General features: G+C 43.2%; 1 protein-coding gene across 4 annotated transcripts in view; it reads right to left on the bottom strand.

Annotated features, from left to right (window-relative positions):
- The window catches only part of rad51b (RAD51 paralog B), a 72,947-nt gene that overhangs the window by 33,105 nt on the left and 16,253 nt on the right, over positions 1 to 23,589 (bottom strand). For all 4 annotated transcript variants that reach the window (XM_024420674.2, XM_024420676.2, XM_024420677.2 and 1 more), the window contains exon 9: positions 22,435 to 22,513. In XM_024420674.2, coding sequence (XP_024276442.1) covers positions 22,435 to 22,513 — 79 coding nt within the window. The remainder of the gene's footprint in view (positions 1 to 22,434; positions 22,514 to 23,589) is intronic.

The raw sequence follows: 23,589 nt of genomic DNA, 5'->3' as shown, positions 1-23,589 counted from the left end.
AGACTTCTAGCCTTATTACATTTTCTGTTTCTCTTTTCTGTTTCACTCTACTTTCTCCATAACTTTTTCCCCTTCCTCTCCAAAATTTGTCAGTTCTGCTAATATGCTCAAGATGACATTTTGTCGGACAAATGCTACACCGTGTATCTAACGCGTTGCATTAGAATTCACGAGGGCTCAATTGCTAATAGCAATGTCATGTGCAGTTTTATAGTATTGACGTTCGAGTGGAATGGAGCACAGTGAGATGGACTCATATGTGATTGCAATAAAGCAGAAGACAAGTTGCCATTGGCCAATAAAGTCATCTTATGAACACAGACCAAGTCTCTCTATACCAGGGATCATCAACTAGATTTAGACATGGGCCGATATATTCTTGAGCGGATGGTCGGGGGCCGGAATATAATTACAAATCATTTGTAAACTGCAAATTGACCCCAAACAGATATATTTGACTAAAACTTAATCATTTCAAACCTTGAATACATTTGTATATGATCACGCGTCTCTCTACTATGCGTGGAAATACTTGGGAACAGATTTCCCAAATTAAGATCACTTGAAGCTGATTTCCTGGGGGTTTTGTGTCCAACAATAAATAAATACAAGTTTTGGAGCTCTTGGGGTTTGGAGAAGCGCCAGTTGGGGAACCCTGCTCTATACATCCCACTCTATATATTTCTAGCGCGCACACACACACACACACACACACACACACACACACACACACACCGGATATAGGATTTAAAAGGCATGTATACAAATCCCTTATTACTCATAATCCCATGGAGAGGACACACTGGCAACAGACTTCCTGACAGATATGTACTGCAGAACTGGAAGCAGGCAGGCGAGGGCCATTCATCAAAAACAAACAAACACACTGCTTATGGGACAGGGGGAACACAGGTGCTCGTCTGGCCCCTTGTGTGTCTGTGTGTGTGCGTGCATATACAGTATGAATGCGTGAAGAGGCGCTACTAGGCCTTAATTAAAACTTCAACACACTCTCCCAGATAAAACAACGTGCGTAATTAAAAGTCTGGTCATTGATCTCTGTGCCTCCTGACTGTTGACTCTGGTCTCCGCTCAGTACACAGGAGGGTTTGACTGGGATGTGTCTTATGAGCCAGGCAGGCTGAAACTCATTCAACTATTTCATATTAAAACCACTTTAGCAAACGACAAAAAAATAAAATAATCATAGCCTTGTCCCAGATTGGTTTGAGCTGTTTTACGTGACATTGACCACATAGGAGTTGGAAAAACAGCACAAACAGATTCGGGACCAGGCTAAGAGAATCATGGCAAATTCAGATAGTCTTGACTGTAATTTACAGTCCATACAGAGCCTAACTAGAGATCTAGGGCAGTGGTTTTCAAACCTCTCCTCAGAGACCCCCAGACTTTTTACAATTTTGTTGTAGCCCTGAGATGACTCGCCTGGGCTTGATGATTATTTGACAAGTTGAATCAGGTGTGCTAGCTCTGAAGTAGTTCAAGTACATGGAACGTCTGAGGGTCCCAGAGGAGAGGATTGAAAACCCCTGATCTAGGGCACTCAGTCAGTCTCCCCATTCTAGAGCCAAAAGTAGAGAAACAAAAAGAGGGGATTACAACATGAGTACCTCAAGGGAAGCATATCTGTAGGAGGAAGTGAAAGCGTTTTCATTTCAGAAAACGATTCATGTTAATATACTGGTTTCATATCATTTTTATTGTTTCTAAATGTGTCGTGTTAATACCACTACACTCAGTGTTCTCATTTAGTAGCCTGGTGACACATCTATTTGTGCTGTGTAACCAATCCCTATGGGTTTGGCATTAACAAAGACCATGTAGGAGTTGGCTATACTGCACAAACAAGTCCGGGAACAGGCTACTCTTTTAGTGCTAATATGACCAAGGAAGTTGCTTATACTGCACAAACAGATGTCGGAGCAGGTTACTTTTTCAGCCTGACCATGACAATTTCGGAGTTGGCTATACTGCATAAACAGATATGGGACCAGATTACCCTTTTAATGCTAATGCTACGAAAAACCACTTATTGCGGAGTTCCACAGTGAGTCGGCAGAATGAGTGTGAAGTGTAGAATGTGACAGAGATTAGGTGTAATGGCTGCCCCTCCCGCCTCTATGACCCCGTCACAGTTTCAGATGTGATGGTGGACCACACACAGACAGAGAGGCAGAAACAGCCATAGCAGAGTAACCCACATCCCTACAAGCCCTGCGCTTGCAAGTCTCACCACACAGGGAGACAGAAAAAGAGGGTGGGAAAAGAAGGGGTAGAGAAAGAGAGAGCAGGGGTGAATCAAACCGGCCCAACCGCCACCTCCTACCACAACTACCCAGGTACTCTCTGGCTGGTGCCTTCCTTTCCATCCAGTACCCTTCTCTGGACAACTGCGCTGTCACCAGCCAGCTGTTAAGCATGAAGAGAGAGAGCGGTTGGTCGGTGGAACGGAGTGAAAGGGGAGGAGAAGGAGGGGGTGGTGGGCGAGGGAGAGGGCAGAAGTTGGCCCAAATAAAAAACCCTTCTCAAAGGGATCAAAGCGGGTGCATGGCAATTTAATTCCAAGAGGATATTGGTGTTCCCGTAGGCTTCCCCTGCTTCCTGCCCCCCTACCCTCGCTGCCCCCGCGCTGAGTCTTAAGTCGCATAGCCACAGACCAAACAGGGGGACCATTATTCCCCACCCTCTGGCCTGCTTTGCTCGCTCCGCACCTACTCCACTGTTAACTCAGAGTCTCTGACATACAGTACCAGTCAAAAGATTGGACACCTACTCATTCAAGGGTTTTTCTTTATTTTGACTATTTTCTACATTGTAGAATAATAGTGAAGGCATCAAAACTATGAAATAACATATGGAATCAAAGTAAATGGGAAAAAAAAGTGTTAAACAAATTCTTCAAAGTAGCCGCCTTGATGACAGCTTTGCACTGTCTTGGCATTCTCTCAACCAGCTTCATGAGGTGGTCACCTGGAATGCATTTCGATTAACAGGTGTGGCTTGTTAAAAGATAATTTGTAGAATTTCTTTCCTTCTTAATGCGTTTGAGCCAATCAGCTGTGTTGTGACCAGATAGGGGTGGTATACAGAAGATGGCCCTATTTGGTAAAAGACCAAGTCCATATTATAGCAAGAACAGCTCAAATAAGCAAAGAGAAACAACAGTCTAGCAATACTTTAAGACATGAAGGTCAGTCAATACGGAAAACTTAAGTAACAGCCACATCTCAACATCAACTGTTCAGAGGAGACTGTGTGAATCAGGCCTCATGGTCGAATTGCTGCAAATAAGCCATGACTAAAGAACACCAATATGAAGAAGAGACTTGCTTGGGCCAAGAAACAAGAGCAATGGACATTAGACCAGTGGAAATCTGTCCTTTGGTCTGATGAGTCCAAATTTGAGATTTTTGGTTCCAACCGCCGTGTCTTTGTGAGACGCAGAGTAGGTGAACGGATGATCTCCGCATGTGATTCCCACCGTGAAGCATGGAGGAGGAGGTGTGATGGTGCTTTGCTGGTTACACTGTCTGTGATTTATTTAAAATTCAAGGCACACTTAACCAGCATGGCTACCACAGCATTCTGCAGCGATACGCCATCCCATCTGGTTTGCGCTTAGTGGGACTATCACACCTCCAGGCTGTGTAAGGGCTATTTGACCAAGAAGGAGAGTGATGGTGATTCATCAAATGACCTGGCCTCTGCAATCACCCAACCTCAACACAATTGTGATGGTTTGGGATCAGTTGGACCGCAGAGTGAGGGAAAAGCAGCCAACAAGTGCTCAGCATATGTGGGAACTCCTTCAAGACTGTTGGAAAAGCATTCCTCATGAAGCTGGTTGAGAGAATGCCAAGATTGTGCAAAGCTGTCATCAAGGCAAAGGGTGGCTACTTTGAAGAATCTCAAATATATTTTGATTTGTCAAACACTTTTTTGGTTACTACATGATTCCATGTGTTATTTCATAGTTTTGATCTCTTCACTATTATTTTACAATGTAGAAAATAGTAAAAATAAAGAAAATTAATTGAATGAGTGGGTGTGTCCAAACTTTTGACTCGTACTGTACATGGAATGAGATTCACAGCACAAGACCTCTACTATGGGAACTAGGCTGCTGATGCTTATGGGTCAAAGTTCATAGGTCACAGGAACACAAAGCAACTCAGGTGGCCCTCAGAAACAAACTGTAATCAATGTCTCTTACAATGAAATGCAGTAGTGAGAAACAAAGAGGACATGTAGTTTCCATTGGCTCCCAGCAGAGCCCTATAGCCGTTTCATCACTACGGCCCTCTCAAGTAAATACATTACATAATGCCCATTGAACGTCTTCCACTGCAAATCTACCATTCCAGTGTTTTACTTGCTATTTACTTTGCCACCATGGCCTTTTTTTGCCTTTACCTCCCTTATCTCACCTCATTTGCTCACATCGTATATAGACTTGTATTATTGACTGTATGTTTGTTTTACTCCATGTGTAACTCTGTGTCGTTGTATCTGTCGAACTGCTTTGCTTTATCTTGGCCAGGTCGCAATTGTAAATGAGAACTTGTTCTCAACTTGCCTACCTGGTTAAATAAAAGGTTAAAAAAAACACAAAAAAACCCGTTGAACTGAGGAAATACTGAGAGAGTTCAAAAGGGGCCGCTGGTGCTATTGTGTGGCTGCATCTTTCCTGCCCTGGCGTTTAATAGCTATATGCTAGTTCGCTCTGTGGTTGACGGTGGAATTAGGAAGTAGCTGCTGGCCGACCTGTGTACAGTATGTGGGTGTGCATATGTCCCTGTGTGTGTGTGTGTGCACTTGCATGTGTGTGTGTTGGCTGGGGGTCCTTCAGAGGATGTGGCCAGGGCAGGCGTGTGGTGTGGGAACGGGGCTGCGTGTCAGCTGTCAGGCCTGACCTTTCCAGCCCGCAGGAGCAACACAGGGCAGCACTGTCTGTGTGGCAGGGCCAAGGGAGGGAGGGAGAAAAACAGACAGAGAGGATAGAGTGGGAGAAGAGTCAGCTAGACAGAGTGTGAGTGAGCGAGAGTGTGTATGTGACTGTGCATTCATACATATGTGTGTGTGTGTGTGTGTGTGTGTGTGTGTGTGTGTGTGTGTGTGTGTGTGTGTGTGTGTGTGTGAGTGAGTGAGTGAGTGAGTGAGTGAGTGAGTGAGTGAGTGAGTGAGAGAGAGAGAGAGCTAATCCCAGTGAACAGCTGCTGGCGCCTCAGACACATCAGGAACAACAGCACCACTCCAGCCCTCTGACAGACAGACACCACTACTACTAAAGGTTAATGAATACGAATGAATAGGGCCATAATTAACCAACCCAACACCCTCCATAGGTACAGTGTGTGACTGACATAAAACATCAACCAAACAACACACTGTGTTCTGGTCTCCACAGTGGGAAGCAAGACTAGGGTTGCAAAGCTACCAGTAATTTACCAAAGTTACCGGAATCTTTTGTAATTTTGGTAATTAACAGAAAAACTATTGCAATCCATGGTAACTTTGGTAATTTATACTTGAATAACTAGTGCATATATAATGTATTCATATTTAGAATTAATTTTGTATATATGTGTCCATATTATCCATGAGTTTCTAGCAGACAAAGCATATGGATCAAGAGAAAAGTCTAATAAAATGAAGAAAGCATCTAATCAACAATGGCATAATCTGCAACTTTTCCAACTATTGACTTTTTTCACAAATTCCACCAGTTTGACGCCAAAACATTGACAACAAATAAACTCGTCCTCTCACTGTCAACTGCGTTTATTTTCAGCAAACTTAACATGTGTAAATATTTGTATGAACATAAGATTCAACAACTGAGACATAAACTGAACAAGTTCCACCGACATGTGACTAACAGAAATGGAATAATGTGTCCCTGAACAAAGGAGGGGTCAAAAGTAATAGTCAGTATCTGGTGTGGCCATTAAGTACTGCAATGCATTTCCTCCTCATGGACTGCACCAGATTTGCCAGTTCTTGCTGTGAGATGTTACCCCACTCTTCCAACAAGGCACCTGCAAGGTCCCTGACATTTCTGGGGGGAATGGCCCTAGCCCTCACCCTCTGATCCAACAGGTCCCAGGCGTGCTCAATAGTACTGAGATCCGGGCTCTTCGCTGGCCATAGCAGAACGCTGACATTCCTTTCTTGTAGGAAATCACGCACAGAACGAGCAGTATGGCTGGTGGCATTGTCATGCTGGAGGGTCATGTCAGGGTGAGCCTGCAGGAAGGGTACCACATGAAGGAGGAGGATGTCTTCCCTGTAATGCACAGCGTTGAGATTGCCTGCAATGACAACAAGCTCAGTCCGATGATGCTGTGACACACCGCCCCAGACCATGACAGACCCTCCACCTCGATCCCGCTCCAGAGTACAATGCTCATTCCTTCGACAATATACAAGAACCCGACCATCACCCGTGGTGAGACAAAACCGTGACTCGCTGTGAAGAGCACTTGCCGCCAGTCCTATCTGGTCCAGCGACGGTAGGTTTGTGCCCATAGGCGATGTTGTTGGCAGTGATGTCTGGTGAGGACCTGTCTTACAACAGGCCTACAAGCCCTCAGTCCAGCCTCTCTCAGCCTATTGCGGACAGTCTGAGCACTGATGGAGGGATTGTGTATTCCTTGTGTAACTCAGGCAGTTGTTATTACTATCCTGTACCTGTCCCGCAGGTGTGATGTTAGGATGTACCAATCCTGTGCAGGAGTTGTTACACGTCCGTTCTGTCTCCCTGTAACGATGTCTTACATGCTGACCAGACCGGACACGTCGCGTGAGCGAGCATCGCAAAATAAATTTAGAAATCCATGTTATTCAATTATTGCACGCGCCAACGAGCGTCTGCGATGTCCAGAGCTAAAATAGAACTCCTTTCTATTTCTGACGCAGATTGCGCTGCAAGTCCTGCCTCTCCCATCTCCTCATTGGTTTATAGAAGCAGGTACCCACGTGCCATCTCCTCATTGATTATACCCACGTGGGTGATTGAAAGATTAAATGTTTTGCCTGTTGTCGTGGTAATACTATGAAAGTGTAGATGCCAATCACCATATAAGTTCAAAGATGAAAAAGCCTGGAAGGAGGAGAGATGACTAGAAATGTTTTATGTGTGGATTAATTGTCAGAGTAGAGGACTTTGTGCATTTCAGGTAAAATAACAACTCAATGTTTATATCCCAGGACAAATTAGCTAGCAACAGCAAGCTAGCTAAATCTGACAAATTAGCTAGCAAGTGCAAGCTAATTAGCTAAATTGCCATACATGTTTAATGCTTTTCGACCAAATGAATGTTATTGGTTCAGAGTTTGTTTTGATATTTTAACCTGCGTGTCATGATCGAGTTTGGTGTAGGGGGACAAAATGCATTTATTCACAATAGCGTACGATGGCGCATGCGCGCAGCCGGTTTGGGTTCCATGTTAGGCATCTCACAGTTCGGACATTGCCATTTATTGCCCTGGCCACCTCTGCAGTCCTCATGCCTCCTTGCAGCATGCCTAAAGCATGTTCATGCAGATGAGGAGGGACCCTGGGCATCTTTCTTTTGGTGTTTTTCAGAGTCAGAAGAAAGGACACTAAGGAGGCCTAAGTTTTCATAACTGTGACCTTAATTGCCTACCGTCTGTAAACTGTTAGTGTCTTAACGACTGTTCCACAGGTGCATGTTCATTAATTGTTTATGATTCATTGAACAAGCATGGGAAACCATGTTTAAACCCTTTACAATGAAAATCTGTGAAGTTATTTGGATTTTTACAAATTGTCTTTGAAAGACAGGGTCCTGAAAAAGGGATGTTTCTTTTTTTGCTGAGTTTATATACTGACATGGTAAAATATACTGAACAAAAATATAAAATGCAACATGTAAATTGTTGTCATAAATGTTCCATACGCACGAAAAGCTTATTTCCCACCGCCAATATCCAGCAACTTAGGACAGCCATTGAAGAGGAGTTGGACAACATTCCACAGGCCATAATCATCAGCCTGATCAACTCTATGTGAAAGAGATGTGTCACGCTGCATGAGTCAAATGGTGTTCACATCAGATACTGACTGGTTCTGATCCACACCCATACCATATCTGTGACCAACAGAGGCATATTTGTATTCCCAGTCACACGTAAATTAAATACACCGCTGGAACGCCGAATAATGTCCTCATCATTCGAAAGATGGATCAGAAAAATCAGGTGTTTTAATTGGCGTATGCTTACTTCGATTTTGACCTGACGCAGATTAAGATAAAACAGAGTACGGTGTTCATATGAATAATGCGGAATCTATCTACTGCCATAATCACTTGAATATCTAATTATTATTGTGCATGTAAAAGTTCTCAGTGACCAAATCTGGGAGCAGCCTTAGACGTTGACAGTGTGACCTCAAGCCTCTATTGTCCCACAAACAGATCTGGGACCAGGCCATTATCGTCCCACACTGACTAAACAATGCAGACAACCTGACATACCTGATCGAGCAGTGGGTTCACCATGGTCTACCTGATATAAACCACTGAAAACACAACTACTGATAAGAGAGATGTTGGATAAATTACAGAGTGGTTGCCAACGGTAATCACGTTTCACTCCTCAGACGAGGAGAAATATGTAAACAGTGCATTTCTATGTAAACTGGTCAGGACGGGCTTGCCGCTGACAAACAAACACACACAAAAAGAGAGAGAGAGAAATGGCTTCCCATAGACAAACAGCACTCAAGACTCATCAAACCATGGATGCCTCCATTCTAAACAGAGGAAGAGCCGAACCAAAACCCAGAATCGGATTTCAAACTTGGAGATTAAAATATCTTGGATGCCATCCATCTGACATTCCAGGGGTTTTTACATGTGTTCGGCAGTTGCATTGAGTTGCTCTGAAAAGCAGAGGAACTCAATGAACTGAACCGCAAGAAATGAAAGAGGGAGAATTGCAGAGGAGGAGGGGTGGATGAGGGATCAATAGAGAGTTCGGATGAAACTCAGACCTTACAAACAATCCCTTTGGTCATAACTGTGTAACAGAATGACAGGACTGGGACCAGACCATACAAGACAAGGACCCAGGCATATTTGCACTGCTAATCTGATCAAACAGTATTTCTGAAAACCTGTTGGGCAATTATAATATTGCCCAACAAAACCAGCCACGCAGACTTGCGAAGCCTATAATGTTGCAACCCGGCGTGTCAACACTCCAACTTTAGCCACCTCCTCCATCCTCCTAGGTAGGCGTTCACAGTAAACCAGGTCGGTGAAGGGCAATATAATGATAAAAGTACCGGGTACCGACACGTCGCTACCTCATCTGAAGGCTACCTCATCTGAAGGTGTTATGATAGCGGAGTTCACAGTGTACTGTAGGTGGGTGGAGATTAAGAGAGAGAGAGTACATCTATCAGTAGCGGCCTGGGTCATGTTCAGTAGGGCACACAGTTTCAAAACGATTTGCAACGGAAAACAAGCTCAGAAACTAGCTCCCGGTTTCACTCCATTTCGAAAATGTCTTCCAGGAAAGAACCTGATCTCATATATCAGTAGGGGCCCTGTTCAGGCAGTATGACGCCATGAGGTTGTTCAATACACTGTACCCTATATACCCACTGGGATCACTCTGGTTACATGGCCTCACATGTTCCACCCGATCCCCAGCTACAGATAACATGCACATTAAACAGACGATATTCAAGTAAAACCTCTCACTGTCACAATGATGTAAAACGAGGCCCAGACAATAGGTTGACACAGTGTTGGGTTTACTAAGATTACAGGACAACAGTGAGGAATCAGAGAAGCATGGTTGGGTCTTGGTTGACTGAAAGGGACGGGGGAGGATAGGGGGTCTGCGTCTTAGGTTTAATCCTCACCTCAGGGCTGGAAGATGAACCTGAATAAGTCTCTGTCACACACGCACCCAATGACCTGTGTCTTTGACGCTTACACAAGTCTGAACATGTGGATGTCACACCGCTGGGACCGGATTGGCAGAGAGCTGTCTGATGGGTTACACAATAACTTGTCATCATATATCCAGTCCTACTTAAGATTCTCTAAATCCGCCTTTCTTAAAGGGTCGAGGACCTGTTAATAGTGGGTCGCGACGTGTCAGTGTACATTTATAATAGTTTAATTAATTACTGGAATTGATTTGGCACTTTGCATCGGCGCTCTCTGTTCAGTGCGCTTTCTGCTTTAAGCAGCGGTCTCTGCTCAGTTTGGCAGCTGCGCGAATGTGAGAGGGAGATGCCCGTGTGCTTTGCTGTTTACCGGATCTTTTTTCTGCAGTTTTCTTGAAGATCACTCCGCGACACACACAACGCAGCGCTGTCGTTCAGGCAGCAGATGATGTGCTGTCAGCCACTGAATTGTCATTCCCACTCGCCATCACTCACTCACTCATCAAATGGATTCATGCTAGCCACAAGTTCTGACTGAGCTCAATTGTCATGAAACGCAAATACAGCGATGAGTTTCTCTTCTCTTTCATACAAACGTATAACGAGGAGAGCCCACAATGTGTTTTGCGCGGGGAAGTGCTTAGTAATGAGACTCGCATAATGAACAATTGAATAAAAAGACACATCCTGGCCAAACATCCACAGCATGATGGTAAACCCAGGGAGTTCTTTCAGAACAGGGCAGAATGCTCCACGAAACAGTGCTTCGACAGTGGAAAAGTAAGTCAGCTAACAGGGCATTGTTGTCATTTTATAACGGGTGATGATGAACAGAAATAAGGGCGTACTAACTCTCACAGTAGTAGATGTGAGTTTCTCTTTCAAACAATCCCCTGGCCTTTTACACAGCTAGTAGCTAACATTCGTCACAGCAAGCTAGCTGCAACCCTAAATAACAGTACAGATGAAGATGAAAAATTCAGGCCTTCTGTACATTTAACTGTAGAAATGACTGTTGAAAACTAGTCTAGGTTGGAACTGTAATCATTTGTATTCTGAACTGGAATAAAATAATTGAAGCAAGACGCTTTTTGAGGCAAACACACTTAGCCCAGAATAGACATGCTTGATGAAAACTTCAACATGTCACACAACTCTCATAAGGACTGTGCGTGTGTTTTCTGGTCTACAAATGTGATCAGTTTATTCCAGTTCAGAATGAAAATGATTTATTGTATTTTAACAGCAACAGTTCCAACCTAGACAGATATGTAAGAGTGTTTTTAAATGGGGGGAAAATAATCATGAAGGAGATATTTATATGGATATTTAATTTCATTGTTACTTGTTTTTGTCTATATTGCATTTGTTTTAGGCATAAGGGCAATGAAATGTACCGATATTTATGTATAGTTGCATATTTTCCTAAGCTTGGGTCCCAAGAAAACAGACTCATTTGAGTCCCAGGCAGAAAAAGTTCAAGAACCCCTGCTAAGTGTATAAGTAAACACAATATAAAAGTTGTCCTTCTAATGGAACCAACACAGAAAAATCTGGAGACTCTCTTACTAGCCCATATTCCATTGTCATCTGGTTTGTGAGTCTCTGAGTGTCTCTCCTGCAGAGACTGACTGCTTAAGCTGTAAAGTGGCAGTAACTGCATAGGACCGTAGGTGACCAAATGGAATGGCACAGACATAGCACAGCGAGCTAGCTGAGATAGGGTCCGTAGCCTTATAGAGTTACTCAGGGTTGTGCAGTGACAGCACTTTTTCGCCCGTAGTGAGCTGCCAGGTTGGCCCATAAGTAGTCCTGAAAACAATAAGTGAATTCCCAGGCATGCGGGATCTTGTGGAGAGGAAGGTGCTTTTTCTCTGATGCTCTTTTCTCTCTCCAATCCCCCTATCCTCCTCTCTTTTTCTATTCTCTAACCCGCTCTCCTCTCAAGCACCTGGCTCGGGTTTGGTTCCTCTCTTTCTCTAGAGAGAAGCCCTTTGCTTTTCAAATCATCATCATCAGACCCATCAGGGGATTTGCAGTTCCCTCACAATTACCCACCTCAATTCTTTTCCAACGACTTGAAAACGCACGGTACACAGATAAAGCTAGCAGCTAGCCCAACAGAAACAGTGACTGAAATATAGCCTTCCACACAGGTAGACTACACTTGTGTCTGTTTCCACTATCTTTGAGCTATGCTGGGAATGGTCTTTTTTGTGTCTCTTTTGTAGCTTCCAAAGCTCCTGATGTGCTGTATTCTTCCACATTAGTTTCCCAGATGTTGCCTTGTGTATCTATCAGAATTCAGACCTGGGCTCAAACACTATTTCAAATCATTTCACCGACTTTAGCCGCGTTTGATTGAGTTTGACATGCAAATAATAAAATAGTTGCAAAAATATAAATCCCACCCCTATGGCTCTCCAGGCAGGCTAGAGAAAACGCTCAAAGTATTTGAATGATTTCAAATAGTATTTGTACTCAGGTGTACTAGTGTCTGTGCATGGTCTCTTCTGTCTCTCGCTCTCTCTCTGCGTGAAACAGAAACAGAGAACCCATCTGACAGGCCCGAAGAATGAGGGGGTTGACTTTCTGGCAGGGCTAGTCCCAAACCCCGGTCACGAAACCGTCTCCTGACAAAAGCTGAGGGGAAGGGAAGTTACGTAATGCCCAGGGATAGGATAGCTAGCTGCTGCTGCTCCTAATGAAAGCAATGTGCGATGGATGGATGGAATGGTAATGAGATCATTTAATGAGACGCAAGGAGAGGAGAAAGGGAGCCAACCGTCCACTGCCTGGCTAGGGGTGCGGAGTGTCACATTTAACTTCCACACACCAGTTGTCCAATTGGATTGGACGGGCAGATGTTCTTTTTTCCAGTAAAGCACACTTTCCCCTCCTTGCGTAATCATGTTGTACTTTAAAAAAAAAAAGTGTTTTTAAATAACCATTTGCCAGCTTTTTGAGTAGGCCTAGCTAAAATGTTATTAAAATCTGCTGGAAATGTAATGCAGGTTTCCAAACCAGTCGGGTCATACAGGTTGGGGTTAAACCAGGTATTATTCATGACATAATTGTGTAATCGTGCACCATTATCATCGGTAACGGCAACAATCTACAACATGCTGCCATTGAGAACGGCAAACAACCTAAAATTACAGAGATATAGCATCTCAAGCCATGTCCTATCTCAAAGCAGCTTTCACAAATGATGATGAACACGTGAACAGCTAAACCCGACAGGGTCAGTTGTGTGTGTCAGCTACTTAGTGCGTGCATCAAGGGGACCGGTTGTTGGCATGACGATGCGATGGCAGGGTGAGAGTGAGTGAGCAGTGAACACTGAGGGCGAGTTTGTACCCACTGCATCATAAAGCCAAATCAAAGCCCTGGTGTATTCAGTGGGAAAAAGAAGAAACCACATTCTGGTAGGAGAGCTCTATTTGGAAGCTGGCAGGAAGCAGTGCTCACATCACATCAAAGACACACTTGTGAGGAGAAGGCCAGATTAACACGACCCATTCACTGGAGGAGCGGGAGAGGAGAGCTTTTCAAAGAAAGCCATACTGGAATACGACAAGAGGATACTAACGCTAAGGCTGGGAATTGCAAGAGACTTCACAATATAACGCTATCACGATACTTCGGTGCCGATACGACATTTATTGCGATTCGGTACTACAATTTGATTGCGTTTCGACGTTCCAAACATATTGCTCACCATGTCTACTGCGGAGGGATAAGAAAGAGCCATAAAACGAGCTTTGATCAGTCATGGAAATAAAAGTGCTGAAAACATCTTAGCTTTTACACATAATTTACTCGCATAAAAAGATTGGATGGAAACCTGGTTCGAGACAAAACAATGCTCACTTACAATGGGGTCCGGAATTATTCAAGTTGTCACATGCACAAGTACAGTGAAATTCTTAACTTGCAAGCTCTACCCAACTGTGCAATAATCAATGTCAAAATAGTATAACTATATACAGATAGAACCAGTCAAAAGTTGACACACCTACTCATTCAAGGATTTGTCTTTATTTTTACTATTTTCTACAATGTAGAATAATAGTGAAGACATCAAAACTAAGGAAATAACACATATGGAAACATGTGTAAAACAAATCTAAATATTTTTTCAAATTTTGATTCTTCAAAGTAGCCACCCGTTGCCTTGATGACAGTTTTGCACACTCTTGGCATTCTCTCAACCAGCTTCATGAGGAATGCTTTTCCAACAGTCTTGAAGGAGTTCCCACATATTCTGAGCACTTGTTGCCTGCTTTTCCTTCACTCTGCGGTCCAACTTATCCCAAACCATCTCAATTGGGTTGAGGTCGGGTGATTGTGGAGGCCAGGGCATCTAATGCAACACCCCATCACCCTCCTTCTTTGTCAAATAGCCCTTACACAACCGAGGTCTGTTGGGTCATTGTCCTGTTGAAAAACAAATGATAGTGGGACTAAGTGCAAATCAGATGGGATGGCGTATCGCTCCAGAATGCTGTGGTAGCCATGCTGGTTAAGTGTGCCTTGAATTCTAAATACATCACCGACAGTGTCACCAGCAAAGCACCCCCACACCACCTCCTCCATGCTGGGAACCACATGCGGAGATAATCTGTTCACCTACTCTGCGTCTCACAAAGACACGGCTGTTAGAACCAAAAATCTCCAATTTGGACTCAGACCAAAAGGACAGATTTCCACTGGTCTAATGTCGATTGCCTGTGTTTCTTGGGCCAAGCAAGTCTCTTCTTATTATTGGTGTCCTTTAGTAGAGTGTTTTTTTTGCAGCAATTTGACCACAAAGGCCTAATTCACAGTCTCCTCTGAACAGTTGATGTTGAGATGTGTCTGTTACTTGAACTCTGAAGTATTTATTTGGGCTGCAATTTCTGAGGCTGGTAACTCTAATGAACTTATCCTCTGCAGCAGAGGTAACGCTGGGTCTTCTATTCCTGTGGCAGTCCTCATGAGAGCCAGTTTCATCATAGCGCTTGATGGTTTTTTCGACTGCACTTGAAGAAACTAAGTTCTTGAAATGTTTCGTACGGACTGACCTTCATGTCTTAAAGTGATGATGGAATGTCGTTTCTCTTTGCTTATTTGAGCTGTTCTGGCCATAATATGGACTTGGTCTCATACCAAATAGGCCCATCTTCTGTATACCCCCTACCTACCTTGTCACAACTGATTGGCTCAAAAAGCATGAAGGAAAGAAATTCCATAAATACATATTTAAGAAGGTACACCTGTTGATTGAAATGCATTCCAGGTGACTACCTCATGAAGCTGGTTGAGAGAATGCCAAGAGTGTGCAAAGCTGTCAAGGCAAAGGGTTGTTTAACACTTTTTTTGGTTAATAAATGATTCCATATGTGTTATTCCATTCAGTTTTGATGTTTTCACTATTATTCTACAATGTAGAAAATTGTTAAAATAAAGAAAAACCTTGAATGAGTAGGTGTTCTAAAACTTTTGACCCATAGCGCACGCGTGTGTGTATAAGGGCTGTCAAAGTTAACACGTTAATAACGGATTAATGCTTACATTTTTGGGAAGCAATTAAAGCATTTTCTTAGTTTCACCCCCTGAACCATGCATTGTTCCAACTTAAAACCCTGGCAGCCGATGCGCTAGTTTGACAACACCTTTACTAGCTAGCTACTTGTATGGACTGAATGATGGAGAATGCTAGTGAGGGGCTTTTAAATGGCTAATTACATTTCAAATCCCTCCCAGATGGCTCTCTGGATTAATTTGCATCCACTGCAAGGCTGAATTTTTTTTTATTACCGAAGTACATTGAGTCTTTGATATAATTTCCCCCCTTCATTATCATTATTCGTTACTTGTATTTCTTATTTTCTTACTTAAAACACATTTTTCTCAACTGCATTGTTGGTTAAGGGCTTGCAAGTAAGAATTTCACTGTAAGGTCTACACCGGTTGTATTCGGGGGATGTGACAAATAAAATTTGATTTACAAGCGAAACATACCGTTGATGCTGGCAATACAAGAATGTTACTAGTAGCAATGGAGGACATCTTCGGCAGGCTAAGTTAGAAGTGTGTGCGTGCGAGAGGCCTATGTCGTCGAGCAGCAAGCTTACACAAGCAATAACCAAGAGGCTAGCCACAGCTTATACAGGCCAGTCCACATTGTGGAGGACGAAAGCTTGAGGGATATCATTTGGATCGCATCAAACGACTCAACGTACGAGATACCCGAGAGCCACCGTCGTTACAAGAATACACAAGCTGTGTGAAAGTGAGAGGGCTACGAAAGCAGAGGAGTTGAAGCATGCAACGGTTGGAAACTGCATTCACACGCTCTGGCCATAACGAAGACAGAAGAGAGGCACTGCTGAAATGTGCCAGAGCATTTCATGGATCTAGCAAAACAGTAGAACATTGATAACAAAGTTAGCTCAATTTGCACAGACAGCACACGGAACTTGATTACAGCTGCGAGACATCTGCCTTTTGAACACATGCACTCCCATCAGTGTCCCTAGTACAGCGGATTCGACAATGCCCTAGCCAAACGCCCATAAAATGGTTGGGCATTTCAGCCCACCAAACGCTGCAGAGCTAGGACATCAAGTTGCAAATGGGCTAAAGAAGGAGTCACACGCACAAGATGGGACAACGAGATGAAATTCTACTCTGGAAATGGTAAAACATGTTCTACAGAAACCAAAAACACAGAGATGCTCTGGCCCAACAAAAAACAAACATCACCATGCCAACCACAGCTGAACTGGAGAAACTGCAGAAGCTGGAGGCACTACTGGAGCCCTGCAGGTAATCTTTATCTTACTATAAGTGTTATAAGATTTTGTGCTTAAGTGTGAGAGAGTGAGTGTGTAAAGTGTGTGTGAAAGAGAGTCTGTGTATAACAAGTCTCTCACAATTGACTGAAGTGATTTTGAAATATCTTTTACTGCAGGTACTTGACTGAACTTCTGGGAGGAGAGAAGTGCATTTCCTGCTCAGTGGTGTCACCTGCTTTGTGTCATCTCCTTCGGGTGATGGAGTGCTCTGATGATGACCCTGCCTACATGGTAAGATTCAAGCTGACATTCACATGGCTGAAGATAGCCACAGCACTCAACCCAAGGTTTAAGGACTGTCCACTACAGTGGTGGTCACAGCATGCAAGGGCACACACTAGGCTGGCCTGCAAAGGTACCTGGCAACGCCTGCCACATCAGTACCTTGTGTGAGAGGTTGTTTTCACTCTGGGCATATCGTACAAAAGAAGAGAGCAGCTTTATCATCTGAAAATGTCAACAGGCTTGTTTTGTCTATGAAACTGGCTAAGTGAAAAGAAATAGGAGGACGACTGAAGTGTATGGTCACAGGTTTATGTTCTGTGGAATTCATGACATTGTTGGACAGGTTTATGCTCTTTGTTCCCATAGATCCAGTTCTTTTTTTTCTTATAGCCAACCCTCCTAATCAGTAATTGGGAGGACAATCATTTGGAATGGCTGAAGCTTCAACTGTGTGTGTGAGAATTTATGAGGGAACGTTAGTAGGTCTACTGGGAGCATTATTAAGTTACAGGACTTTTGTATTGCTTTACTTATGGTGAATATGCCAATTAAAAACTTTGATACAAAATAGTTTTGTGTTCGAGTCAATAAATGCCTGCTTAAAAAAAGTGAATGTTTTCATTTAGCACCAAATTTAAACAAATAGAAAATGTGTGATTAACAGAATTTAACACAATTAATTATTTGAATAGTTTGACAGCCCTAATATCTATTCCCAGGTCCAAAACTCCTTTACCTCCGTCACACGCTGCTTGGTCCTTGCTTGGTGGGATACTTTGTCACGATCGTCGTAATGAGCGGACCAAGGCATAGCGTGATTGACGGTTTACATCTTTATTATGGTGAAACATTAAACTAAAAACAATAAAGCAATACTGAAACGTGAAAGTAGTGGTGCACAAAAAAAAAAAACAATATCCCCCAAACACAGGTGGGAAAAATGGCTACCTAAATATGATCCCCAATTAGAGGCAACGATACCAGCTGCCTCTAATTGGGAACCATACAAAACACCAACATAGAAATATTGAGCTAGAACACCCCCTGACCTACTACACCATAGAGAACCAAGGGCTCTATGGTCAGGGTGTGACAACAGTGCCAATACCACATTTTCTGGAGTAGTTTGAGGTAGAAATGTACATGTAAGCGGGGATTGGGAGAAAGTGACTGGTAACAGGATAATTCTTCCATTTAAGAATGTTGAAGGCCACTGTGTACTTGGGGACCTTCAATGCTGCAGAAATCTTTTGGCACCCTTCCCCAGATCTGTGCCTTGACACAATCCTGTATCAGAGCTCAACGTACAATTCCTTCGACCTCATGGCTTGGTTTTTGCTCTGACATGCACTGTGAACTGTGGGACCTTGTGTACACAGGTGTGTGCCTTTCCAAATCATGTCCAATCAACTGAATTTACCTCAGGAAGACTCCAATCAAGTTGTAGAAACATCTCAAGGATGAGCAATGGAAACAGAATGCAGCGGAGCTTAATTTCGTGTCTCATAGCAAAAGGTCTGAATACTTATGTAAATAAGGTATTTCATTTTTTATACACATTTGCAAAGATTTCTAAAAACCTTTTTTTTGCTTTGTCATTATGGGGTATTGTGTTTAGATTGATGAAGGGAGAAAATTATTTTATCCATTTTAGAATAAGGCTTTAATGTAACAAAATGTGGAAAAGGGGAGAAGGGGTCTGAACTTTCCGAACACACTGTACATGTACAGTTGAAGTCAGAAGTTTACATACACTTAGGTTGGAGTCATGAAAACTTGTTTTTCAACCACTCCACAAATGTATTGTTAACAAACTATGGTTTTGGGAAGTCGGTTAGGACATCTACTTTGTGCATAACACAAGTAATTTTTCCAAAAACTGTTTACAGACGGATTATTTCACTTACCACGTATCACAATTCCAGTGGGTCAGAAGTTTAAATACACTAAGTTGACTGTGCCTTTAAACAGCTTGGAAAATTCCAGAAAATAATGTCATGGCTTTAGAAGCTTCTGATACGCTAATTGACATCATTTGAGTCAATTGGAGGTGTACCTCTTTGCTTGACATCATGGGAAAATCAAAATAAATCAGCCAAGACCTCAGAAAAAAAATTGTAGACCTCCACAAGTCTGGTTCATCCTTGGGATCAATTTCCAAATGCCTGAAGGTACCACATTCATCTGTACAAACAATAGTACGCAAGTATAAACACCATGGGACCACGCAGCCGTCATACCGCTCAGGAACTACTTTGATGTGAAAAGTGCAAATCAATCTCAGAACAGAAAATTACCTTGTGAAGATAATGGAGGAAACAAGTACAAAATTATCTATATCCACAGTAAAACAAGTCCTATTTCGACATAACCTGAAAGGCCGCTCATCAAGGAAGAAGCCACTGCTCCAAAACCGCCATAAAATAGCCAGACTACGGTTTGCAACTGCACGTGGGGAGAAAGATCTTACTTTTTGGAGAAAGGTCCTCTGGTCTGATGAAACAAAAATAGAACTGTTTGGCCATAATGACCATCGTTATGTTTGGAGGAAAAAGGGGGAGGCTTGCACCATCCCAACCGTGAAGCACAGGGGTGGCAGCATCATGTTGTGGAGGTGCTTTGCTGCAGGAGGGACTGATGCACTTCACAAAATAGATGGCATCATTAGCAAGGGAAATTATGTGGATATATTGAAGCAAAATCTCAAGACATCAGTCAGGAAGTTAAAGCTTGGTCGCAAATGGGTCTTCCAAATGGACAATGACCCCAACCATACTTCCAAAGTTGTGACAAAATGGCTTAAGGACAACAAAGTCAATGTATTGGAGTGGCCATCACAAAGCCCTGACCTGAATCCCATAGAACATTTGAGGGCAGAACTGAAAAAGCGCGTGTGAGCAAGGAGGCCTTTACAACCCTGACTCAGTCACACTAGCTCTGTCAGGAGGAATGTGCCAAAATTCAACAAACTTATTGTGGGAAGCTTGTGGAAGGCTACCGGAAACGTTTGACCCAAGTTAAACAATTTAAAGGCAATGCTACCAAATACTAATTGAGTGTATGTAAACTTCTGACCCACGGGGATGTGATGAAAGAAATAAAAGCTGAAATAAATCACTCTACTATTATTCTGAAATATCACATTCTTAAAATAAAGTGGTGATCCTAACTGACCTAAGACAGGGAATTTGTACTTGGATTAAATGTCAGGAATTGTGAAAAACTGAGTTTAAATGTATTTGGCTAAGGTGTATGTAAACTTCCGACTTCAAGTGTAAATAGGAGTAATAGTGACGAGTAGCAGGATAAATAGATAATCAATAATAATTTTAGCAGCAGGGTAGGATACACCAGTACTGCCTGCTGGATGGGAGCATGGAGAGCAGTCCATGTGTCAGGTGGCTGGAGTCTTTGGCAATTTTTCAGGCCTTTCTCAGACACCTGGCATGTATGCCCTGGATGGTTGGGAGCTCACCCCAAGTGATGCACTGGGCCATCTGCACCACCTACAGTAGGGCCTTCCGACATTCCAGGCGGTGATACAACCAGTCAGGATGCTCTCGATGGAGCAGCTGTAAAAGGTTCCTAAGGATCTGATGGGCCATGTTACGGACCATGTTACATCGTCAGTGATGTGGACGCTAAGGAACTTGAAGATCTTGACCCTCTCCACAACAGCCCCGTCGATCTGGATTGAAGTGTGCATATGCCCGTTTCCTTAAGTCCACGATCAGCTCCTTGGTCTTGCTGACATTGAGGGAAGGGTTGTTGTCCTGGCACGACACTGCCAGGTCGCTGACCTCTTCCCTGTAGGCTGTTTCATCGCCGTTGGTGATCAGGCCGACCACAATCGTGTCGTCAACAAACTTGATGATGGAGTTGGAGTCGTGTGTGGCCACACAGTTGTGAGCTCTATTTTCATATTGACACCCTTGATAAAGATGAGCAAAAAATGACTGCATAAAAAAACTTTAGCAATAATGCCTGAGAACCCGGGAATTATCATGCAACAACTCTCGACAAGGGAGAATTGTCTTGCTGGGAGATCCATTCCTGGATAATAAAAGACAATAACCAAGCACACATCGAAATCCACAAAGAAATGGTTAATTGGCCACAAAAATCTACATTTTGCAATGGCCATCTTGGTCTCCGGACTTCAAACCCCTTGTAAACCTGTGGTTTGAACTGAATAGGGCAGTCCATAAGCGCAGACGAAGGATATCAAGGATCTGGAAGGATCCCTCCCAAAACATGTTAGAAAAAGGCTCAGTGCCGTTACCCACGCAAGGTGATGTATTGAAAAAAAAGGGGTGTCAATATTTTTGACCACTCCCTTTGAGAAAAAAAGATGACTTGTTCCACAAAACATCTTTCTCTGAGCAATTGCATTATAAAATATAAAATGCCCAATTGTTTGATCATACAATATAGCTCAGTATGTAAAAAATTTTTTACTGTCATTTTTGCTCATCTGTCATTTTTGTACATTCACACATGGATGAAGATAGGTGGCAACAAGTCACGGGGAGTACTTTGTAGACATTCTACATCTCCTTGTGAAGAATAAGTACAACTAGGCCTATTTTTTTCAAATGCAATGCTCAATCTACTAAAGTGTGGAAAAAACAGTATAGTGTACCCCCCCTTAACAGAATGTTATTTTGTGATATTACATTTCCTATAAAACTTTAGCGGTGTCTGGCACCAACATAGATCAACAGGAGCCTGAGGGCTTGTGGGTAAATCAAACGGTTCCAACTAATGAACTCTGACAGAGAGGCAGTGGGGGTGCGCAGGTTAAACAGGTTACGACTCTGAAACCCCACATACACAAACACCAAAATACCCCTCACCACATGCTCTTTTAGGCTTTGATTTATGTTACCGTGTTCCAATAAGATTTCAGGTTTCAGATTCGGAGTGAAAACAGCCCAGTGAGTTATGGCGAGCAGCTTGAAGGGCACATCTGTCCTGAGGGGGAATCTATGGTTTATTCAGTGGTCAGATACTACAGAAGGGGAAATGAAGGGGGGGGGGGGGCAGGTGGGAGCATAGGAGAGCTCCTCTTTCACTCCCCTCTTCCTGTTCTCCAGTTCACTGAATGTACTACTGGAATATGCAACATCAAGAGAGAACAGAGAGCTGCTCTAAGGTAATATTTCCATATGGAGAAAACCTGCTCTCAGTTTCCTAAAATCATAGTCATATGACTATAAAGCCCTGAGAGGTGGGCTATTTGCCCCTTTTAACCCAAACGTGAGACAGGGTCATGGGTTTTGTACATTGGGTGAAGAAGATAAAGTCATCCAGAAAAAGCACTGTTGTATAAAATACAGTAAGCCAACTTCCCATTGGCTGGGAAGTCAGCTTCATTACAGGGAGGCCATCTGTATGGCCAGCTGACTGTCGACTCACCCTCTAGACGGATGCCCTCCTTCTGGACGGTGTAGTTTAGAACAGCAAACGGGGCCACAGGTGACTTCGCTATCACAATCTGTGAAAGGGAGAGAGAGAGAGATTAAGTGAGAGAAGAGAGGAAGATGGAGATACGAAGGTGGGTTCACTGGGTTGTCAGACAGTCACATTCTTTGACAGAGCGTAAAACACATAAGTGAGAGATGTTACGCATCATAAAGAGAGAGAGTGATCTCCAACATGACACTTGAACCTGAGAGGACACTCCCCACTAGCATTCAGACAGAGCGTCACAACCTATTGTCATGCAGGCAGTTTGAAAGTCAGGCGTCGTCGAGCAAAACATGACAACACGAGGACAACGGGGCACGTCGCCAATGGGTAGGGTGTTTTTGATTGGGCACAATGGGATAAGAGGAGAGGGGGAGTGAAAGGTTACTTGGGTTGCTCCGATGCTGCCAAGAATTTGCGTTTAAGCCACTTGAAGATGCCAACGTGCCCAGATCTGTCCCTTTTGTCCCCTAGCCACAACGCTGATATTGTTCAGATTCAGTGTTAGTTACATGTACAGGGTTGCAGGTATGATTGCAGGGTACAGTGAAAATCTTAGGCTCCGCGCTCCAACATGCAGGACTAAGTGAAATAAAACAATGACAAATGGTAGCTAATAAAAAACAAAAACATATCAATAGAAATAGTGTAGCAGTGATGAATAAATAAATATCCATTGGGGTGGAGGCAGAGTAAAGACTGTAGAGGGGGTAAGGGGGAATGGCCATAATGGGAGCAGCAGTCAGACTAAATTACCAGAGGGGGTGTGGGGACCAAGTGAAGTAAAAAAATATACTAAACAAAAATAAAACGCAACATGTAATGTGTTGGTCCCATGTTTGAGATCCCAGAAATTTTCCAAAATGACAAAAAGCTTATTTCCCTCAAATGGTGTGCACATATTCATTTACATCCTTTTTGTGAGCATTTCTCCTTTGACAAAATAATCCAACCACCTGACAGGTGTGGCATATCAAGAAGCTGATTAAACAGCAGGATCATTGGATAATAAAAGACCACTCTAAAATGTGCAGTTTTCTCAGAACACAGTACCACAGATGTCTCAAGTTGAGGAAGTGTGCAATTGACATGCTGACTGCAGGA

This window comes from Oncorhynchus tshawytscha, linkage group LG05 (assembly GCF_018296145.1).
Source record: "Oncorhynchus tshawytscha isolate Ot180627B linkage group LG05, Otsh_v2.0, whole genome shotgun sequence".
Lineage (NCBI taxonomy): Eukaryota > Metazoa > Chordata > Actinopteri > Salmoniformes > Salmonidae > Oncorhynchus > Oncorhynchus tshawytscha.
This window is presented reverse-complemented; position numbering and strand designations above follow the sequence as displayed.